At 35.6% G+C, this 24,376-nt stretch overlaps 1 protein-coding gene across 1 annotated transcript; it reads left to right on the top strand.

Moving 5' to 3' along the window:
• The first annotated feature begins 21,058 nt into the window (after positions 1–21,058).
• LOC145665743 (putative glutamate receptor) lies at positions 21,059–21,970 on the top strand. Its single transcript, XM_081732881.1, has one exon. It carries the CDS (start codon positions 21,059–21,061, stop codon positions 21,968–21,970), a length of 912 nt encoding a protein of 303 aa, XP_081589007.1.
• The last annotated feature ends 2,406 nt before the right edge of the window (positions 21,971–24,376 follow it).

Genomic DNA, 24,376 nt, shown 5'->3' with positions numbered 1-24,376 from the left:
CGCATTTAGATTAGTGCGCGAAAAACGCTCACTTTTCGTCACATGTGAGAATCCTTTAAGAAAAGGGAAATCACGATGATTTTGTAGCAGTTGCCCGCACACATCCACACTCCTCTGAGCCTGAGCTGACATTAGCTCATGTAGCACAACCAGACGTTGTTGAGCACTTGTTATCACTGCTACAGAAAACTGAGTGAAAATCCTGCCGTAGTGGCGCCCTCCGTAACAAATAGTTCGTTTTTCACTGTATCTCTTAGTCTAGTTTGTCCTTGTGTTTACGATTGATCATGGTATATACGCGCGCCTGCTGTTCGGGTTCTGGAAATATTGCAAGACTTATTACTCATCCTTGCTATATATATTATAGCAAGGATATATATATTGCTAACTCCATAGAACATAAGCGATTATTAACTTATTAAGTACCTTTTTTCTTTTTCATTAGGAACTTCAAAGTTCTCTGATGACATAGCACTGATAGCGGGAAACGAAAAGGACCTGCAGGAAACACTTTCAAACTTGAACGACCAACTGGAAAAAATGCAAAAAGGAAGATAAATAAGAAGTAAACCAAAGTGATAAAATGCACAAGAGCAGGACAAGAAAGGGCAAACATATGGCTAGATGGAAAGAAAATCGAAAATGTTAAGACGTTCCCCTATTTAGGAAGTCTTAATATCCTCGGACGGAAGAAAAGAAAAAGACGCAAGTTTCAGAATAGCAAAATGTAAACAAGCGTTTAATTGGAAAAGAGGACTGCTAACATCGAGAAATGTGTCGCTGGACGTCCGAAAACGATTTATTAAGACCCTGGTATGGAACGAATAATCTGAGTTTTACGTCCCACGATTATGCCGGTTAGGCTAAAGGAGACGGTGATGATGAGTAATGAATGAAATGGTGAAATGAAGAAAGTGGGAGGAAACGGGAGAACCCCGAGAAAACCCACGCATACGGTGTTTGTCCACCACAAAGTTCACTTGGCAGGAGCTGGGATCGAACCCGAGACCCCAAGCACTAGAGGTAAACGCTCTACCACTGAGCCACCGCGGCCCTCCTGGTATGGAACGAGGCGCTTTATGGATCAGAGAAGTGGACATTGAGAAAACCTGAAATTTTCAAGCTGGAAGCACTTGAAATGTGGTGTTGGCGCAGAATGTTACGCATGTCATGGACCAAAGGGAAAAAGGAATGAAGACATACTAAAGGAAGCTAATGAAGGACGACAGATCGTGAAGATATTAGGAAAAAGAAGAAACAGCATGCTTGGCCATCTTATTCGGCACTCCGATTGGATCACCGTGTTGATAAAAAGAAAGACAGAAGGAAAACCAGGAAGAGGAAGACCAAGGTTAGAATATCTAGATGCAGTTACGAAGAAGAGACCTTATCTAAGTATAAAATAGCTCTCCCAAGATTTTCCTGTTGCCCACCGACTTATGGATGAGATGACAAAGACTTCAAAGTTCATACGCTGCAAAGTAGAAAATACAAAACTTAATTTAGAAAAAAGGCTAAGGTGAAAACAATTCATCCTTTGTTTCGAAATGAAAATAAAGAAACAAGTTTTCAGTCATTAGATATTAAAAAGCCGTTAGTGAGAGACCTTTAGATCTGCACGATGTGGGGTGTACTAATAGCAAAGGGTAAGCTAGCGACTTACGGCCACTTTAATATCAATAACTGAAAACCTGTGTTTTGGTTTTCGGATCGGAATAAAGGGTAATTAATTATTTTCACCGTACTCAGTTCTTTTCTTATTTGTTAATTAAGTTGTATATTGAATTATTTCTGGAGAAGAAATTTTGTTTTTGATTAAAACAATTGCCATTTAATAAATGTAAATGTCTAACTTTTCAAATGATCACAGTGACTTCGGACACAAACGAAATCAGAGATTGTTGCTGTAACCTCAGTCGCAATTTTTCTTTTAATGCTTAACTGACAAAATACAATAATAAAATGATACAAAGATACAAGTACCTATGTAAGCATCATTAATTCTTACTTTGAACATAACACTACTTTCACAGGAATAAGGATTACTGCACCTCACGACTTCACGGGTGTGAAGACAAAGTAATTTTTTCGCAGGTTCTTAAGAGTAATTAAACTCGTTCAGCCAGTCAATGAAGCTCCTCAGATTCATTCATCATCAATAGAAAAAAAAATATGTGTACAGTTTTGCAAATCATCTTACGTGAGGCAAGGACGTGAGAGGCAATTGCTCAGTGATCCTTCCAACGTAGAGACGGAATTTTCTAACGATCACTGACCTACCATAACGCTCGTATGGGCTTTTAGCGAGTCCATAACCATCTACGAGTGCTTTACACATAGTTTCATTATTACATTGGATTTTCTTCGGCTTCATCGTGCTGTGAATTTTGTTCATGATAGTTGAGAGAAATATGTTACCGTATGCTTTTCAACGACCTTCCTTACACTTGTTTTTTCCTTTTGAGATTTCTCGAATTGCATGATTCATCCTATCTTCATTGTAGTGAAGATAGCTGCTTATGGAAAACACGTTAATATAATTTGTACACATGGCCGAAATCACCTCACGTACCAAAACTGATCTCCACCCCTGTCTTAATGTAGTGGCTACAGGCCTGATTAACCATAACACTTATGCTACAAGGAAACTCCTAATCGAGCCATCAACCAGTTTCTATGCATACTGAAAAAGGTAGACTAAATACCTGGATATTTGCAAATCCCGAGTATTTATGCATTCTAATGATTGTTTCTAATTTCTGTGGTATGATTATTTTCTTTTTCATTCAAGATGGATTTCGAGAAAAAAAGGAAGTAGACATGTTCGCTTTTGAAAATAAGATTGTCATATAATTACATTCTCATTGACGAATTAATAACGTGCGTGGTTTCTGTGCAGGTGGTCTCCGCTTCAACTTCCGGTGGAGATATTTGCCTCGGGTGCAAATGCAAGTAGTGGTTCAATTCCACTTCAAACAGTACGCCCTGTCTCATGTAGCCTCGATGCTGATAAGGCACAGGAAGATTCAATCAGCCAACGCGTCATAAGATAAGCATCAACCGCTAACTACTTTATATCCCCTAGTTTACTCTTTCGCTCTCCGAAATGTTGATGATGCGTTTCTCTCTCTTTGGGCGGGCGTTTAGAGAGAAAACGTTGATCGCTTCCAAAGTAATGCTATATTAGATACTACCATTCCACGTGAACCGATAGGCAATCAAAACATTTTTTTTTCTATTGCCACTGCAAAAGACTAAAACACGTTTCTGATCATGTCAAGAGAAAAACTTCTTTAAGACACAAAATCACGTTAAATGTAAATTACGATCCTGTCATTGCTACTCTTTGAAGTAACTAACAACAAGTATTACCAACAATAGTTATATGTAACTTTTCATCTTATGATTTGATGCTGTAATTTCCTGAACATCATTGTCTCTGAGGGTAAAACGCTTTACTGGCCTCTTATTCACAGTGGCTACTTCGTACACCTCTAGAAAGACTTGATGAACGTCAATGGCACGTGTAAACCTATTCTGTGTGTTTTAATTTGGAAAAAGACCTCAATCCTCACAAACTTAATTTTAATGATTCTTTCGTTTCGAAAGTCAAATCATAACGTTGGAGACGTTGTGAGTAAAATCAATCATGTTAAGATTCTACCTTTGTTTAAAATTTCAAAGAAAGGTAGACTTCTATATGGTTGGGAAATAGAATATGTATCAAATATGTATACTGAATAGTTGATTTGGAGTTTAGCGTTCCGTTCAGCACGGAGGCTACACGAAAAGTGGAGCTACATCTTAACATGGGATCTAAATCACTCCCATTGGGAATCGAACACAGATCTCTTGAATATATTGCTATGTGGAAGATATTGTAAAGCGATAATTCATGATATCTTTTATTTCTGCAGTCTTAAGTGAAAAGAAGCAGGAGTGTCAGAGCGTATGGTGGCGAACTTAAGTTTTTCAGCACTTCATTGAATATAATGCATTTGAATGAGCTTCATCTAACCTGTGAAATATACAACCCGCCAATTTTATGACTATGGTTGGTTGTATAGCATCCAGGCATGAAACTGAACTCTTTGTGGTTGACCAAAATAGGAATTCTTAGTTATGCTTCTCTAGAATTGAATTGATTTTAGTTTAGCGTCCCTTTCAGCAGCGAGGCTATATGAGACGTGGACCTACTGATTAACGTGGAGTCCGAACCACATGAGCTCCCGCCGGGAATTGAACCCGGGTCTCCCACGCCACAGGCGCGTACGCTAACCGCTTAGCCACGAGGGAGATCTACGCTTCTCTAGAGACCATAAGTCATAACGGTAATGCAATTAAAAAAAAAAGATAAAATGTAAATCAATGTAAAAAAATGGTAACATGGGTGGTCCAGGCAAGTTTATATTTTATTAGACCGAGATTTCGCTTCGTCGCTAGACTACTTGGCCTCATGGTTAATACTCTTAACTTGAACGTCTAAATCTTGAATTCAAATCTTTCCTTCAGCATTTTCAATGTTCTTCTACGATGTAGCAAAGTTACTAAAATAAAATGTTTGGATGGAATATAAAATATCAGTTATGTATGTTTTGGGATCTTTCGGCTGAGGGGGAGATATCTAAGTGGGTCACAGTTTAACTTATCACATCTATCTATTAAAATACTACAATAGCAATTAAAAGCGCTTTTTTTTTTGTAAAGGTAAGGGGTTAGGTTTAGGAAACTTCTTTAATCATTTATTTTGGTTTATATAATCATACTTGGCTTCATATCAAATAGACTAACCCCAGCCATTAAAGGGTTACGCCCTCTCTTTGGCATAGGTTTTAATACGTATTGGTGTTGCTAATACAGGTAAAATTAAAAGCGCCTGAGCTCCAACCTATAACTTTAGCTTTCAAATCTTTCATTTACGGTTATGTGTGATTTCACGTTTAACAGAGACAAACATGTTAAGTATTTGTACTTTAAATAGTCTAAATTAGTTAACTATATCTTTTTCATAAAGTTTATGATATAAAATTATTGTTCAAAGCCTTTGTATTTTAATAAGCCTTCTCTAAAATCAATGCATGTGAGTTGTGCTTTCATCTTCCGAGTTCTTTTAAACTATGTTTATATGTTTGTGGTCAATCTTTTCGACAATGAGATCTCGGAAACTACAGGCTCTAGAAAGATGACGTTTTCACTGATCGATTGGAAATTTTGCGTAGATTGTCCAGTTTTAATTGAATATTTTACAAAAACATGGCCATTATTTCTTTATAACATTTTTTTAGGGTACGCTGGAAGCATTGAATTTTTTTTAAAACCTAAAGCATCATATCCTATGTGTTATACATTCCAACACCACAATGTTGTATATTGGGGTTGTATATGTCTCAGGCGTTTGTTCCATGGCCAAATAATAGTGAAAAAGGATGGATAACCATTTCTCGAGTCTTAAGATAAATCTTTATGTTTTGAGTGTTTTGCCCAATGAACACCATATATAACTGACATTATAATTAATTGTATATGTAATGTATTTGCTTATTACATACTGCATGCAAGAAGAAAGAAAACACTGGTCATACTTGAATTAGAAACTCAACCGGAAGTAGGCTCAAATCTTGCAAACGGTGCGAGATATTGAGAAAAAATAATCGAAAATATCTCCCCTTTATGATACCTCTTGCCGATTTTTTTTTAAAAATCAAGACGTCTTTCACTTGTGTGTGTAAAGGGACATGTACATATGTTGTGAGGAATGATAAGGAGATTTTTGCTCATATGCGAATGATGCGCTGTGTAGAGAGCGCAGGTTCGGCTAGTGTTTAATTAATATTTTTAAGACTTAATTTTACAATGAATATCTGTGAGTGTTTCAACTACAATATAACTATTTCCTTAATATGCGTTAGAATCGGAAAAGCGTTCGACGATAGATGAACTTAGCACAGGAGATAGACACAGTTTTAGTTTTCAACCTGGAAGGGAAAGTAATAAGGAAAAATGCTGGAATTTCTGCAAAAAGAGAGAACAGGAGAGAAAGAAAGGGAGGGAGAAAGCTTGTTAGAGAGGACAGGAAGATGTGTAATGACGTTGTACAGCACAAAGCTTGTTGTTTACCTTTCTATCTTATTTTCTCTTCTATATGAGTCTTTCTCCTCCTGTTATTTCCTAATTATTACTACTATTCATGTAACTAATGATTCACGTAAAAATTTTGAACACCACGTACGCGTTACTACTCACGCATTGAAGGAGTTTCCACAATGGTCAACTTATTTATTTCTGGCAGGCTTCACAACTAACAAGTAAACCTTACGTTTGGGTGAATCGAGTTGCTGACTGAGACACATATGAGAAAGTAGTACTAAATGTGGTCAGTATTTCAGTGAAGTTGTAGGTGCGAAGCTCCAGGGGTTTAGGAGATACAGCTACCAGAACATCACATGGAAGTACATAATAGTCTTCATACAGTTGGAGGTAAAAGCCCTGTAAGACCTCTTCTAACGACAAAAGGTGAATAACAAATATATGGGTACATATTAGGACTAGGGGGAAGTCATATAGTAAGAGTATACCTGACGGCGGCCATCTTGAAATCCGCCATTTTGAATTAAGATTAAGTTTTTAAAATAGGAATAGGGTCATGTGATACATGATTTAAGGCGCAAATTTAATCAGATGAACAATGGTGACGTTAATTTTGATTTACGCGCAATTGGTAAAAAGTTACAGGGAAATTAAATATTGTTGCAGCATATGTATTAGTCCTTTACCCCACCCTGTAAATTTTGTGTTAATGATAATAATTAAATAAAAAGCATGTGGATAAATATTAGGTCTATGGTAAGAGTTGCCTTGATGACGGCCATGTTGAAATCCGCCATTTTGAATCAGACAAAAGTTTAAAAAAAAACGCGTAACAGTGACATCTTATTAATCGCAAAATTTACCATAAATCCAACGGTATAACAATTTTTGCTTTATCATTAACCAGCACAAAATTAAATGGGAATAGAGTAATGCAATAGATGACTTCGGGCTAGAAGTTAATAAGAAATACAATGGTGGCGTTACAATGTTTGTGCAAGTCATGCACTCTTTTCTGAACTACATATTGATTGTACTAATTGAGGACTTTTCTGGAAGAAACACCCAAGTTCAATTATGACTCAATTCCACTTTGGTCATTTTTCCTTAAATTAGCAACTTGTTTATGCGATAACAAATGCTGGTTAATGATAAAGCAAAAATTGTTATACCGTTGGATTTATGGTAAAATTTGCTATTAATAAGGTGTCACTGTTATGCGTTTTGTTTAAAACTTTTGTCTGATTCAAAATGGCGGATTTCAACATGGCCGTCATCAAGGCAACTCTTACCATAGACCTAATATTTATCCACATGCTTTTTATTTAATTATTATCATTAACACAAAATTTACAAGGTGGGGTAAAGGACTAATACATATTCTGCAACAATATTTAATTTCCCTGTAACTTTTTACCAATTGCGCGTAAACCAAAATTAACGTCACCATTGTTCATCTGATTAAATTTGCGCCTTAAATCATGTATCACATGACCCTATTCCTATTTTAAAAACTTAACCTTAATTCAAAATGGCGGATTTCAAGATAGCCGATTTCAGGTATACTCTTACTATATGACTTCCCCCTAATCCTAATATGTACCCATATATTTGTTATTCACCTTTTGTCGTTAGAAGAGGTCTTACAGGGCTTTACCTCCAACTGTATGAAGACTATTATGTACTTCCATGTGATGTTCTGGTAGCTGTATCTCCTAAACCCCTGGAGCTTCGCACCTACAACTTCACTGAAATACTGACCACATTTAGTACTACTTTCTCATATGTGTCTCAGTCAGCAACTCGATTCACCCAAACGTAAAGTTTACTTGTAAGAATTGCAGTTTTGCTAATCTAATCCAGAAAGAACTGTTATATTCATCCCTGCATGCTATACAACCACCCAGAGCTATATGATTGGCGGGTTGTATAAGTCACAGGTTTACGTGAAGCTCATTTAAATACATTTTATTTGATGAATGAAAAAAATGAAAATGAAAAAAATGAAACGAAATCTTTACGTCCTACGGTTATGCCAGCTATGCTAAAGGAGACGGTGATGATGAGAAATTAACCCCGCAGCACTGACGCTTGTTAATGAGACTTGAGCACTGGCGCCTAGTCTCACAGACCCATTTGTTAAATTTTAAATCTTTACCTAACAATTTTTGTTGATAATTTTATTTTGTTATCACAAGGTAATGAATCTTGTTCAGAAGTCTATTGAAAAATAAAATTTTCAATTTGAACTCCAATCATAACCAACGACTAGCTATTAGTAACAGGCTACAAAAACAGGAGACATGAGTCTGTGAGACTTGGCACCAGTGTCGCCGGGTTAACCCTTATCCGGGATCTGGGGCCTCCCAGGCCCAGTAGCTTTATTATTTTTCGAATTTTTCAATAACCATACATATTTCGATTACATAAAATTTTGAATTCTTCTATCCTTAGTCGAAGTTAAAATCATGAACATATCGTGTTGGTAAAGCTAATGGATTTTTTTAAAGTTGAAAACCCTTTCCTGACGTAACCGGGCACAAATACCGACTGATTCGGATGGTGGAAGGCCGTTTACCCTTGCGGGTTTGACAAAACATTGCGTTTTCTAAATAGAATTTGGCTAAGGGAATCCACTTTGACAGAATACAGAAAGATTCGAAGCCGACAAAACAATCATAGAAAACGGGAATCATCTTTACACAGTGCTTGAAGTGAAAAAAAAGCAGAGGCAGTATGTTTTATTACGATTTTGACTCGACATACCGGCTATCTAAATGTTGAAATACAGTGAGGGTATGTTGCCTAAAAGATTGCATTTCTATTACATAATGAGTGAAAACCATTGGAGAGCTTCTCTTTAGTTATGGGAGCGGGATCATGGAGAGATTTTGATCCCTCGCCAACAACTTTTTGAAAAAAAAAAAATTAAATATCCTCTGATGCTTTATTATAGAGAATTATATACGAAAATGCTCAAAAGCCGAGTTTTTATATTAACAATTTCCTGGGAGGAAGCTCCCGTACCATTCAACTGAGAGGTATTCTAAATTTCCGGAAAAATCGCCTCCACAACGGGCAACACCTAATTCCGCTCATGCTCAAAACACATTTTTAAGACAAGAAAACACACACACACACACACACACACACACATATATATATATATATATATATATATATATATATATATATATATATATATATATATATATATATATATATATATATATATACGAAAGAAACAATTCAGTATGGAACATCAAAGTATAAACTAGATGAATTTCTTTGAAGACACCTAATTTGAAAAACAAAAGGTAGGAGAAAGATAATAAAAAGGTTGGTGTTGTTGGTCTAATAACAGGATATAAATATAACTATTTATCAAAGAGAATCATGTCTGAATTGTTATAAAACATTATAAAAGTACTAGAAACCTAATACAAGCCTAATTTCTAAAAGAGTCCGGTCTCCCGTTATTATGTATAGTAAGTAAGGCACTTAAGGGTCCTCACTACTGCGAAATTAAACTACCGCTAATTTTAGAGTTTTTCTATAATATCCTCAAAACAGATAAAAATATCCGAAAAGCAGAAACGTAGTGAACTAAACAATACGATTTTGGGTGTGATACCGTTATCACAACTCATCTATCTGCTTTCGATTTGCAACTGTAGATAGATTTAGCAATTTTTGCGCGTTAATTATTTCTACATAAGAAATAAAATCTTTTTACATGCAAAGCTATTCGTCAATTTCTGTGTATAAAAATATATTTATTCAAGATATTTAGCATCTACTCTCCAGTGACGGTAAGGTATGTCTTGATCACTAAAAAATGAGATTCGGTATGCCTTCATCACTGAAAAACCAAGGCGGTATGGCATACCACCGCATACCGTCTCATTTCGACCACTGTTTTCACACTGAAGAAAGCAGAACTAGAGCACTGTGGGTGGACCAGCATTTTGAGCTATGGTGATCCAGTTGGCAACATTGGCTTCCTTACTCCCACAAGTCCACGATAACATTATGCATGCACAGAATACGTGCAGTGTTTAAAGTTGCTTATCGTATGCAATCCACGCCTTGCATCTGAAAGAGTGTAACCATTTTTCCTCTGGGAAAGAAGCGGACATACAAAACCTCTTTTATTTTTCTACAACAAAATTCCTTCTCACGTCCTGAACTTAAGGGGGTTGGATCTCCTTTCTTTCATAGTGGGGGGATCGAAAAAAAGATTCTCAGGGCGGGAGGAAGCAAAATACAAATAACATAAAAAAGAAAAGTAGAATAAAAGAATAAGAAAACAAGAGCAAAATAAGATAGAAACTAGAGATAAGATGAAGAAAGAAACGTTGCCTATAGCGAAACAAGGTAGCCTAGCTAAGGAAATCTCGCTACCTTCGTATCCCGTATACAATGCAACCAAATACAAATCACAAACATTTCGAGAGCTTGAAATGTATTACCTGTGTTAGGTTTCAGTAATAATAATAATAATAATAATAATAATAATAATAATAATAATAATAATAATAATAATAATAATAATAATAATAATAATAATAATAATAATAATAGTTTAATTTAATTTAATTAAAAATATATTTAAAGTGCTGAGAACAGCGTGAACTAAGTATAGCACTGTACAAGGTAATTGAATATTTTGTGCATAATAGAATTTAAAGGCTTAAAATTCAATGTTAGTACTATATATAAAAGTACAAGTGCAATATTTCATACTTTAAAACTGAGTCATATAACGTAAAATAGAATAAAGTAAAAGCACTAAAATAGCCCTAATCTTAATGATTAGATTGTCTAATAACAGGATATAAATATAACTATTTATCAAAGAGAATCATGTCTGAATTGTTATAAAACATTATAAAAGTACTAGAAACCTAATACAAGCCTAATTTCTAAAAGAGTCCGGTCTCCCGTTATTATGTATAGTAAGTAAGGCACTTAAGGGTCCTCACTACTGCGAAATTAAACTACCGCTAATTTTAGAGTTTTTCTATAATATCCTCAAAACAGATAAAAATATCCGAAAAGCAGAAACGTAGTGAACTAAACAATACGATTTTGGGTGTGATACCGTTATCACAACTCATCTATCTGCTTTCGATTTGCAACTGTAGATAGATTTAGCAATTTTTGCGGGTTCTGTAAATAGCGGGATACCAAAAGCAGATAGGTGAATTGTAGTAAAGGTATCACATGCAGAATTATATTGCCTAGTTCACTATGTTTCTGCTTTTCGAATATTTTTATTAGTTTTGAAGGTATTACAGAAAAACTTTAAAATTAGCAGTAGTTTAATTTCGCTATAGTGAAGACCCTTAATACAGAGCTCTTACTTTATAAGTTGGTACTCTGTGTGATATATTATTTATAAGATACTCAGTGTACAATTTATTTTCTAGAATGGACTCTAAAAATATTAATGCTTGTTGTTCTCTTCTTTGTGATAAAGAGTACAGAATTACTGTACTGTACTGTACTGTAACCTAACCTAACCTAACCTAGCCGAAGGCTAGTTATTAAATACATATTTAAAAAAAAAAAACGTATTCTGATTATACATAAAATAGCAGAAGTTTCCGTTCTCCTCTCGGGAAGATAAGGTGTAATGCATATAAAACCTGAAATTTAAATTGTCAGACTCGGCACTTTATGTATAACTAAAGGAAATTTCAATATAATAAATATGTCCTTCTTTCTGCTCTTAAAACATGTGTTCCCCTATTTTTAATTAAGAATCTATGTACTGAATTCTAGACCTCCAACGTAAGCGAATCTTGACATTCGACAGACTCTGAAGAAAGGAAGGGAAGTTTGAATATTATAGAAATGTCGCCGTAAGAAACGGGATTTTTGAAGGCGCTGAAATACGATATTTCCTTATTTTAAAGAAGAGTTTATAGGTTGAGTTTCATTTCTCTAATTTCATGAATGTGTGAGATACTAAGAGTGAGATACAAACAAAAAAAAACTTTAAAAACCTCTTTATTTCCCTTGGAATACATGCTCCAAAAAATCCTTTCTTATTTCTTGTCTCCGTGATAAAAGGAATAGGCCTAGGCCGGGAGTGCACAAACAAGGGCCTATGTGCGATCATGACATAAATAACAAACCTCGAGTGAACAGGATATGACGCGATGATACTCCATTGTGTCAAACAGTTTTTGGCAATAGTGATCGTTTCTTTTTCAAAATCACAATCCTCCACCCTCGAAACTAATATTGCATTATCACTAGGCACAAGATTAGTTTATTTATTTAGTGCTGGAGAAGAAAACAGAATTTGGAGATAGGTCAACATATTACGTGTCATGTCTTTATACTTTCACATTGTCAGCATATACTTAAAAAACTAAACTACTGTTCTCTATTAACATAAGATAATCCTTTTCAAAGTAAACAGCAAGGATAATTGTGCATAAATGAAATTCAAGAAACCTATTTTAAAAGGTCTGAAACTGGTGCACCAACAAACTTAAATCTTCCCTTTGACGAAAGTTACACATTTAGGGGCACTTATACGTAGTGGTAGAAGGTGATGCTCACTCTTTTCTTTCTTATAGGTGAGAACTAAAAATTGGTAAATGTCAATTAAAGATAGATCGTGGGTATAAAATTTACTACATAATAATATTACGTATATGTTATATTTCTTGCTATTTACCTTTTCATACAAAAATATCTTCCCATATTTTTCAAAAACCAAAATTAATCGTGTTATAATAAACGTCTATTATATTTCTTGATATTTGCCTTTCTATGTAACAGAAACAATCTCTTATATAACAAATCCAAACATGACAAACGCAGCATCGAATAGTGTGTGCTCCCGATACCATAAGCACTTTCTTTCGTTTCTTTGTGAGCTAGTGGAGTACATCTAAGGAATATTCTGTCCAAATTTCACGTTTATTTTTACCTAAAGAAGTATCGTCTAGGCGATGATGAGCGATCACTTCCACTCTTTTATGTAGATTATGCTATTAGTGTTACCCAACATAATGTCGAGGGAGAATTTTCGAGATGACACCGAACTCTTCCAATAAACACGTTTTTTTTTCTTAAAGACAACACTTTTAGGCCTACTTTTCAAGATAAAATCTCTTCTAATAAACATGTTTTTAAAGACAACACTTTCACGCCTCTTTTTCAAGACGAAACAGCCTCAAATCTCGTCTCTTGTCTAACACTATTTTTAATCTTTGTTATACTATACTCATAAAACATTTTGTTTTAAACAATGGAAAATTTAATATAGTTCCCTTCAATACAGCTTATTTGAATTATACTTACATAACCTAAGAAATTAATGTGATTTATTGAAGAATTCGTAAATACGGTGTAAAAGGACAGTTTATTTTAAATAAATATCGTCTTAATTAATTATTCTATTTTTCTTAAGTCTTTTAAGCAATGAAAGAAATCCAGTTTGTAATTTGAATTGCTCAGATACAGTGTTTTGCCTTCGTAATGCAAAATATGATACTGAGAATGTGATAACTACTAGAAGCGCATGCACATACTTCAAGAATATTCAGATCTTTGACCTAAATGATTCATGAAAAACATTCAATCTTATTAATAAAATAAAAAAAAAACATAGTAAAATTTTTTCTCTAATTTGTGGCAACCCTGCGTATATTTTATCATATATGAAAATCTCCAGCCCCCGTTCTGACAATTAGCCAAGCGTTTCGCGCCTGTCATGGATTTCCAGTTCATGATCAATAGCAAGATAAGATACTTGAGGAAATGTCCAACACTTTAACGGTTGGGCAAAACATACTTGAGCAACTGACCCGATCCCGTCTTCACGTATGATTTTTCTGTTTTGATATCGTCCATCAATTGTTGTCACCTTCACCCCTCCCTCTCTTCCCTGTCACCATACCCTCTAGGATGTTCCTCATTATATAGTTTCTTCTTAGCCAATGTCCCAATCAGTTTCTCATCCTCTTTTTAATAATATCTAAGATTGTTCTTTTTTCCCCACCATTTCTAACACAGTTTCATTTATTTTCCATTCGACCCAGCTAATTCTCTCCATTCCCTTTCACCCCATATTTCGAAAACTTCCAGTCGTTTTTCATAATTTTTGCCTAATATCCATGTTTCTGCTCCATTCAACAATACTCCACACGAAGCATTTTATGATTCTTTTTCTCAACTCTTTATTCAAGGTCCCACAAAATAGTATTTTTTTCTCTCTAAAAGTATACAAGAAATATATTGTAAGGATCCTCGTCTTCGAGTGCGAGAACATATGCATATACAATACGTGCTATCGTTTACAATCATCAGTACAACAGACGATACACATAAAGGAACCAGAAAGACACGAAACCAGCACGACGGGAAGCGAGGAGGAACGAGCTACCCAGAAATTGCCTATAAAAGTGGATCCGAAGAGGAAAGAAATATCAGTTGAACACTCATCGCTTAACTTACACCTGCTCCTGAGGTTGCTCTGGACGAAGGAGTATCATCTTGCCCAAATCCCTGGAGGCTGCCATGAGGTACGGGGATTTCTGGCCACAACCTGAACCTCTGGAGGCTGACATGAGGTAAGGAGTTTACCAAAGTTCCGTATCCTGAAGTCGCTACAGACCCCTTGAAGCGGCTATGAGTTAAAAGGTTCCCGTGTAGAACATTTCTTTTCTTCTCCTCACTTGTTTTAAGGAATATTCTGATATATTCTCTATGTAGATACAAAGACTGTTTTGTAATAGTTTATAAAATAAATTAGGCGAAGAGCAAAATCCCGGACTACTATTGTCTCTACCTAATAGACATTCAGTATTCATATACAATTGACTGAAGAAATATAAATGAATGAGGAAGGAGATTCATCTTTATAGTACGTGCAAAAATTTCAACTAACTTATTTGATCAAACTACCATCAATGAAAACGTTTGATACGAAAAATTTAATGGAAAACTATTATGTTGTACGTGTATAAGTTAATGGGTTTAAAGGAACATTAGTGGAAAAGCGATATACGATAACTGTATGCTATGTAATAACGCAATTAAATCCATTACGCTTATCACTGCATCATACTTGTTTTTTGTCTGTACATTGGAACAATTTCTTCTGATTAATGGACGAAATATATCACGCCATCTGCATAATGGACATTTGTAGGGTACGCATTGAAATTGGTGGACGTAAATTCAATATTTGTCGAATGGTGTTTCAGAGTTAATGTCTTCAGTGTTTGGTGAAAGTAAAGATCTAAAGAAAGGAATACGAATGCATTTCCAACTGCTGAGTAAAAGTGAGTTGTCATTTACTGCAGAGATTTATTTCTAGCGTCTTGTAAATTGGCTATTGGTTTAATCTCTGATTTTTAAAAAAAGCTTATTTCGTGTACTTCGTTTCTTCAACGCTTCGTCTATAATTAGAATTATTGCTAATAACAACAATTTTGCCTTCAAAATAATAGAAAGTAGTAAAGGTTTGGTCATGGTTTAAAACAAACTGAATGATGAAAACCTCGTATACATATCCTAAATACTGATTACGACTTATTGGATTGACACTTTTCGCCATAAGAAACTGAAGCTCAGATGAAAGAATTGCCACCTTTTGATGAGCCTAGAACAGAACATAGTTACCGAGTTTGTGCATATCACCGATTCCTCTGTCCCAAATTTGTATATTGTACAATTTATTAAGAATATTTTATTAATAAATGAAAATTGCAATAAAAATTTGAACCCAGAAACTTCCGAAACAGAAAATTTGCAGCATCGGTTTTTGAGAAAAATGAAATGAAATCTTTAAATTTTACAACCCACGGTTATGCCAGCTAGGCTAAAGGAGATGGTAATGATGAGAAATGGAGGAAATAGTGGAATGAAGAATGCGGGAGGAAACGAGAGAACCCCGAGGTGTTTGTCCACCACAAAGCTTACTTGCAGCAAGCTGGAATCGAACCAAGGACCCCATGCACCAAAGGTGAACGCTCTACCGCTGAGCCATTGCGCCCCGGTTAGCTTGTTGAACAGAAGTTATGAACTATTGAACTGGTGAAAGAATTGAAGGTTATTTCATTGCAGCCAACATGAAACATTTTAGTGATAAAAGCATGTCGATATCTCGATACTCATAAGTACATTTCGATAGTCATAGATGAATCAAAATGTACAAATCTCTCCAAGAATTTCTGTCGCATTTTTGTGTTTTTTTCTCTCGCGATAATTTGGCATCCATCATATAATGTATCTTTAGCCGTAATGCAGAAAGCTGAAAATCTTAAAATTTATGGTTTTTCGCCTAATTTGAGACAGGTGGCAACCATAGATGTAACCTACTGTAACTGTAAGTAAAATCCGCGAATTTACTATGGCTGTGTAAACTAACGTTTCAATCGAAGTTAAATCATGCTCAAAACGAAAAAAAATTAACTTTGAGATACAGTTCATAACAAATTTTGATCGAAGGTGTGTAAATTCGTTTACTTTACGATTTTTTTTGTTACCTCATTTGAGCATAATATGACGCGATTGAAGAGTAAAAAGTATTTACTTAGCTTCACTTTTGCAAAATTATCCTTGAATTAGAATAATATACTTAGCTCAAGTTTTCCCTAAATAAAGTACAAAAGTATCAATATGCTTTCCAATGTAATTAGAATAATAAAATTGTGAAAATATTGAACCAAAATCTTTGTAAGTAATTATGGTTAAAGTTCTTGAAATTTATTTAACCTTAATGTGACAAGTTTGGATAGAATTAAGGAATAAACTAAAGTGATCTTATACATTAAGATGAACAAACTTATATTGCGTAACATGTGTCGAATGGTGGTAGGGTAAAGGCACCAGTGGTCATCACTTCAAGGTTGAAAAATTACTCTTTTTTGTCTTTGCTGCGAGCATCGTGAATCTTTGACCATGTAGTTACAATTTAAAGTCCAATAGCCATTGAAGGAAAAACAATATATTTTGAAATCCCTTGTAAAATTCCTTGAGTCTTCACCTCAAAATCGAAATGTTCCAGTGGTCGTCAGGGTTTTGCACCAGTGTTCGTCACTCACATAACTTGGCATAATTTACTCAAAAACTAACTGTTTAAGGCTAATAATGGAGTATAAAGTACTAAGCTTAAGAACTGTACATCATCATTTTTATCACTCAAGAAAAGTAATAAAAATGTTTTTAAGTAGGCTCTACCTGCTTTCTGTAAGAAAGCTTAAACAATATATCTATATTGTATTTACATGCTGTTATTGCTCATTAACATTTTGTTTGAGAACTCACGATCAGGCCTAGGGATGTGCACGAGATAAGATTTAAATGAGTTTTTGTTAAAATTAAAATAACTTTTTTCTGATATAAAAGTTGACAAAATTAAAATGTTCTTGAGAAGTATACACAGTCGAGTATTTTTCAATTTGTTCAACTGAAAGACCAAGCCTTTTGCACTATATATATATATTTGTAGATGAAATACAAATATTTCCCTTACAACTGTCAATGCCGAAAATTGGTTATGGTTTTGATTTCCAGTGAGCAAAAGCGTTTGAATTCTTACAAGTTAAGTTAAGTTTCGTCAAAAGAGAAAGTCTGCCAGAGATTTGTGAGTGCATTTGCCGGGTAATATTTTTCATAATAAATACAATGTTGCACTTTATACTAAAATTAAATATTAGCATTATTCGTACTTTTACTAAATAAATGTTGTACTTTTATTGATACAAGTAGATTGAAGCTGAGCAAAGTAATTTCATATTTATTCTTTTCTTTCATTTCAGATATCAAAGCAGAAGTATAAAATTTCAACACATTATTTGTCTTTACTCTCTCTCTCTCTCTGTAAGGAGTAAGCGTACAGTGTATTTATATCCATTAATCATTGGAACGAGTTTGTCGATAGGAGCAACTCAATCTTTAAATTTTGTAGACACGTGTCACCATGATCATCAGCTGTCAGAAGCTATAAGTCAGCTGTGTGTTTCCCAGTTTCCAGAAGCTCATGTTGTCAATATAATTTTTCAACAACACTTTGCATCGCTAGCTTCTCTCCTCCACCAGTACCTTGGCAGTGTTGGGTAAGTTACTTGAGAAAATGTAACGCGTTACAAGTTACTTTACTAACGCGTTACTTTTAAGTCCGAAACTTAAAATTTGAAAAAAAAAATATGACTTCAATTTTCCATACTACTATTACTACCGCTATTATTATTATTATTATTATTATTATTATTATTATTATTATTATTATTATTATTATTATTATTATTATTATTATTATTATAACAACACTGTATATAAACATGAAAGATAGGCGGTTTGTATTTGAATACTAAAAAACTAGTTGATTGCCTACCTCGGTAGTCGTGAAGTCTAGGAGTCAAGGACATTGATCACTAGCTTCTGAATTTGGGTTAAGGGTCTAGGTTGAGTATTCGGGCTCGAGCCAGACACTATTAAAAGTTAAAGGGCACTGGCCAAATATGTTCAAAACTGAACTGCTCGGCCCGGGTTTAGAATTGTCAACGACTCGAGCAGCTCGGCTCACAGCTCATTCACTATAGACCCGAAGTGAGCCGAGCCAACAACTCACCCAACCGACGGCTAGAGCCCTCGGCTCAGTTGAGCCGAACCGAGCAGATGGCTCATCCCTACCAAGTCAGCTCGAGCCGATGGTTCACCCCAAGCGAGCGGGCTCGAGCCATCTTCTCAGTTGAGCCGAGCCGAGCTGAGCTTGCTATAAAAAATCTCTTGTGGTCTCGTTATCGAGACGAGACGAGATGCGAACAGTGTCCCCTCTCGTGAGCAACACTAAAATTATTCCATATTACTGTTTAGCTTACATTTCTTATGGCTTTCGTTTTCCAGTGTAATCAGGCCATGATTTCAAGACAAGTTAAAACGAACGAGTCATTTATCAAACTCGACTGGACTGGAAACTCGACGCGAAAATATGAATCGACTCGTAACTTGACTCGAGGATATTACCTTTGACTTGACTCGAAACTCGACTTGAATGCGAGTCGAGTCGAGTTTTAGATTGACTCGTGCACAACCCTATGCGTTAGAAAAAATGGTTGCTTATTATTATTCTGCTAAACTAATTATATAATAATAACAATGTTGTTATGTACAATTAAAAATACAGAATATAGAGAAACATTACACTACAACTAATAAAATGAGAACACATGAACTGGGAGTGAATCAAAACTTGCCAGTAACTCTAAAATCGATACATGCTTTTTAATTTACGGCTTGTCACTACACTGCCAGAATAGTAAATCTGTTCTTTCCCGCGTGTCACTGTACTGACACAGGCGAAAGGTTTACTTTGACCCGCGAGCACACATATTTTTTTTTTAAATGATATGCCTTATTGTATGAAGAGATAGTCCATAGTGAAAGGAACCAAAAACGTTGGTTCTCAACCGGTGTGCTCGCGGGTCAAAGTAGACCTTTCGCCTGTGTCAGTACAGTGACACGCGGGAAAGAACGGATTTACTATTCTGGCTGACAAGCCGTAAAATAAAGGTTAAAGCTAGTTTCAAACTCTATAATCAACGGGACTCTAGGATAAGCAAACTGATCTGAAAGTGAAACTGAAGGAAAGCAGACATACCATCAGCAAACTATTTTCTAGTAATAAAGTATGCCTGCTCATCAGAACACAGTTTATTCATATTAACCCCTTACTGTAAATAATTAATTATGGCACCCTAGTTGTTGATAAATATTTTCCGCCGGGGCACTTCAGACACTTTACTTTTAAATTCAGTCCACCATCATCCTCAGTTCTTAAGAAAAAAGTATTTTTCAAATGTTCGAACGGTAAAATATTTTCGTTCTCCATCTTTATAAAAAATAACACCAATAAAAGTACAATAGAGTACCGGTATCATTGCACTCCTAGTTCACTCACTGAATATATTGATTTGGAGCTGTCAAAATCTACGACAATATGTTCCAGGTGCTTGCAATCAGTACACGTGATTTCCTTAAGGCTGTCCTCATCTTCCAAAAACAGCAAGTGGCACTACGAACTTATCTGTTTCTTTGTGTGTCTGTGATTGTCGGTCACTGACATACGTAGTTCATGCTCGATTGTTTCATTCTGAGAAATTCACTTACAAGAAAGAAACATGTTTCCGAAAAAAATTATACATATATTGTAGTTACTCATCCGAAATGTAACGCGAAAAAAGTAACGCTAACTAGGTACGTTACTTAAAAAATTGTAACGCGTTACCGTTACAGTTACTTTGGAAAAAATGTAACGCGTTACTAGGAAACGTTACTTAAAAAGTAACGCGTTACAAGAAACGCGTTACTTGCGTTACGTTACTTCCCAAGACTGTACCTTGGGAAACAAACAGTTTCTGCCACTATTATTAACGCCAGCGTAGTACCAAACGATATTAACTACCGATCTAAAGAAACTCTCAGAGACGAAGACCTTACAATACTCTTTGTGTGTAACTGGAAATATGTTGAGAGTTTGGCTTCTGAGACTGATACGTTTTACTGGAAGAAATGAGCAAGATTTCTTGCAACATACACGTCTGACGTAAGTGAACAAGACTTATCTGATATTTTACCCAGTAAAATAAGCAGACGACTGTTGAGATTAGCACTATTGTACATTAGAGGCAAACTTCAAAATGACTCCCCAATTTGTAGTTTTAATTATGAATTCAAAAATGTTACAGCAGTATCACAGAATCCTTTTCTGCAGTTGTACATTACGCAAAAAAGTGAGTTTAGATTCGCTTGATGATGCAAAAAGTGTTTTCACCTTTGCCTACTCCCTTTCCAAGACATCTAACCTCCATGGACATACAGTATATTGCGTGTAAATACTATATACCACTCTATATTACCGACGTTTCTGTTTGAAAACAGGAATGGGCGTGACTGGAGCGGAGGCTATCAGTTTAAAATTTTTGGAGTTCTCAATACTGACATGAATTACACTCCCGATTTTGTAAAAGTGAACGGATGGAGTCAGTTTGGACAACGCCTTCCGAATGGAAGTTTCACTAGTGTAATAGGAGATATTCAGAGAAATGAAGCAGATATTGCGTACGCCAGTATGTTTCTGATTCACTACAGATTTGAAGTTATAGAGTTTTCAGAATACACAAGCATTGGCAAAACAGTAGTTACGATTCCCAAGGATGACGCAATTTCTCCCTGGAAGGCTCTGCTGAACATGTATCAAATTGATATGTGGCTGGCAATATTATCATCACTTGTAGCAGCTCTAATAGCTTGTAAACTAACGCAAATATTTACAACAATCAAGAAAGACGAAGAAATTGTTCCCTTAGCTTTAAGAATGTTTGGCGTTTTTCTTCAAGTATCCGTAATGCAACCAAAGCTCTACCAAATAAGATTAATTTTCTTCGCTTGGGTTTATTTCAGTTTAATCATTGCTTCTATTTACACGGGCGCCATTGTTAGTGTTCTCACAATTCCGAAATATTATCCCAACACAAATACTTGGAAGGAGCTGGCATGGTCTTCCTTATCTCCAATTGGTCATTTGACTATTAAGAGCATGCTAGATGAAAAGTCTAACCCAACACTACAGGCTTTGCATGAAAGATATCAAATCGACTCAAATCATCGAAGAGTCTTGACGAAGATAGCAAAAGGAATGCAATTTGCTTTGTTTGGAACAGAATCATTCGTGGAATATTATAAGAGAGAAGTCAGTCCGTGCTCGGTGTGCAATAACCAATTTCACAGCCTACTGGAATCGTTGTCAATGTCACTTCGAGCAATAGGCTTTCCGAAAGGTTCGCCTCTTGTCTATCGCTCTGACGTCCTCATCCGACGGGCGAGAGAAGCTGGTCTGAATCAGATGAGATGAGCAAAGCGAGTGGGATAACTCCTTGTGGAGATGAGTGCTCAACGGAACGAGTGATAATGTTGCAAGATTTGCAGTCAGTGTTTTATATTTTAGCCGTTGGTATCTTTCTAGGTACTATTATTTTATTAGGTGAAACAGCATATTATCTAACTAGAGGAAAGAAACACTGTAATCCATCTGCCATTTCCGACGCACAAAAACATTGCTGGGTAGTATCATAGAGCTGTAGAAATATGATCAAGGAATTGGATCCTATGTAACCAGATTTTGTAAGAGCTCTAATAAAAAATGGGTCGCAAATGTTTTCTGGGCTTCTGCGCACTCGGATTGCCCGGTGTATGCAAAGGTAAATGGAAAAGCCACGACATATAGCACACGTTTTTATGTCCAGCTCAGCGTTGCCAATCTGAAAATAGTAATGATGTTTTCAGGTATTCTAGTAGGAGTTCAGAGCTACCATTGTGGACGAAACTAAAGAGTTAACTTGTTGCATCTAGTAAAGCATATTCACATGACAACATTGCTAAATGACAAGAGTAACAGCTAGAATTGTTTTTAAAACATTGATCAATGTGTTGGAAAATTAGCGAAGGTTTTAATATTCAAGAACATTATAACAAAAGAGTAACGAACAAAATACAGGAAATTAATCATAAGACCATGTTGTTTTATTACACTAATTCATGTACTACTATGCAGTTGTTCGTTATAAAGAGCACATTTCCTTCTTTCCTTTTTACCCTCAGATATCTTCGTTATTTTGCGTTTGTGTCTCAGATTTGTGCTGTGCAGTGATCATCATATTGTAAATTTGATATAGCGCACGCGCCACGTGAAAAAAAGCGTAAAACTACACATGGTTAGCAAATGCTCCCAGGTGTTACTGTAGACAATATTTTGCGTAGGTATAGGAATCTTAAGGAAGCGTTGCCGCTCTTTTTCCTTCCATTTTAGGTCAGACATCACCGAACAACACCGAAAAATATGTTTAATTACGTGTATTTTTAGATGAAAAATCCAAAATACCAGTTTTCATGTCTAATTTTTATTTTCAATAGTATTCCCGGTGCATAATATGGACATATTCCTTTCACTCGTCTTCTCTCTCTACTCCATTCATGTAGTTATATGTATACAGTTTTATGAATGTATTATAATGTATATGTGATTTATACACTGGATATCCAATCGGAAAATGTCTTTAAGAGAGAACTAGGCGCAGATGAAAGGAAAATATTAACATGGATCTCGCAGAAATAGGAATACAAAGTAGAAACTGGATTCAGTTGGTTAAGGATAGAAGTCAATGGAGATCTTTTCTGAACGCACCATTGGACCTCCAGGATCCATAGGCCATAGAGTTAGTTACTTAATACATTCATAAACACTACATACTACATTATAATAGTTTCAAGAACGCATTTATACAAAGGTTTACTGGATCTACTAAAATGGAATTGTCTCCCTGTGATACCAAATCTGCGGTCATTTAAAATAGTGTAATTAACATTAGAAAAGCATAAACAATTTGTAAACCTAGTTAATACAAAATATTCTTTCTTTCAAAACTTCCTCTAAATGCCAGGCAATTCCTATTTGTTTTTCCTAATTTAATAACCACAATATCAACTAGTAGTACACGTAATACACTAGTTCAGAAACAAGCCACTGCAAATGCTAGCGGTAGTTGCAGCAAAGATGGCTGCCCTTCTTGGTACTGAGCGTGCTAGCTGTGTGCTTTGGTTTGAAGAATCCAAGTCTTCGACAACTGTGCAACGCAATTTTCGTACAAAGTATATGGTAAAGATCCTCCCAGTAGGGCTACTATTTATTAGTGGTATAAGTGTTTTATTGAAACTGGATGTTCAATAAGACACAAAAAATCTTCAGGTCGTCCCTGTTTGACTGAAGACGTTGTAGAGCAAGTGAAACAAATTTTTGTGAACAGTCGTACAAAATCGACCCTGAGTGATTCTCGACAGCTGGGCGTCCCACACATGACAGTTTGGCATGTGTTGAGAAAACGGTTGCCTCTCGAACCATCTACCTCGCAACTGAACCAGAGCTAGGATCTATCCGCAATTGAACAAGTAACACCTGACATACTGCAGCGGGTTTGGCAAGAAATCGACTTCAAATGGTATGTGTGTGGCTCATCACCAATAAAAGCCACATTAAACTTCTTGCTACAAAATCACACCGAAACCATGTCTGTAAGGTAAATAAATAAATAAGTCTCAAAGTTGTAAAGTCCTTTTTGATACACACTGTTCCCGCTGCCGACCATCCTGACTGAGGTTTTCCAGGGTTTCCCTCAGTCCTACCAGGCAAATGCCGGGATGGTACCTAGTAAACAGGCCTTGGCCGATACCTTCCCAAATCCTTTCCATTGTTATTGTTGTTGGA

The sequence above is a fragment of the Thermobia domestica genome, chromosome 1 (genome assembly GCF_964235325.1).
Source record: "Thermobia domestica chromosome 1, izTheDome1.hap1.1, whole genome shotgun sequence".
In the NCBI taxonomy this organism is placed as follows: domain Eukaryota; kingdom Metazoa; phylum Arthropoda; class Insecta; order Zygentoma; family Lepismatidae; genus Thermobia; species Thermobia domestica.
This window is presented reverse-complemented; position numbering and strand designations above follow the sequence as displayed.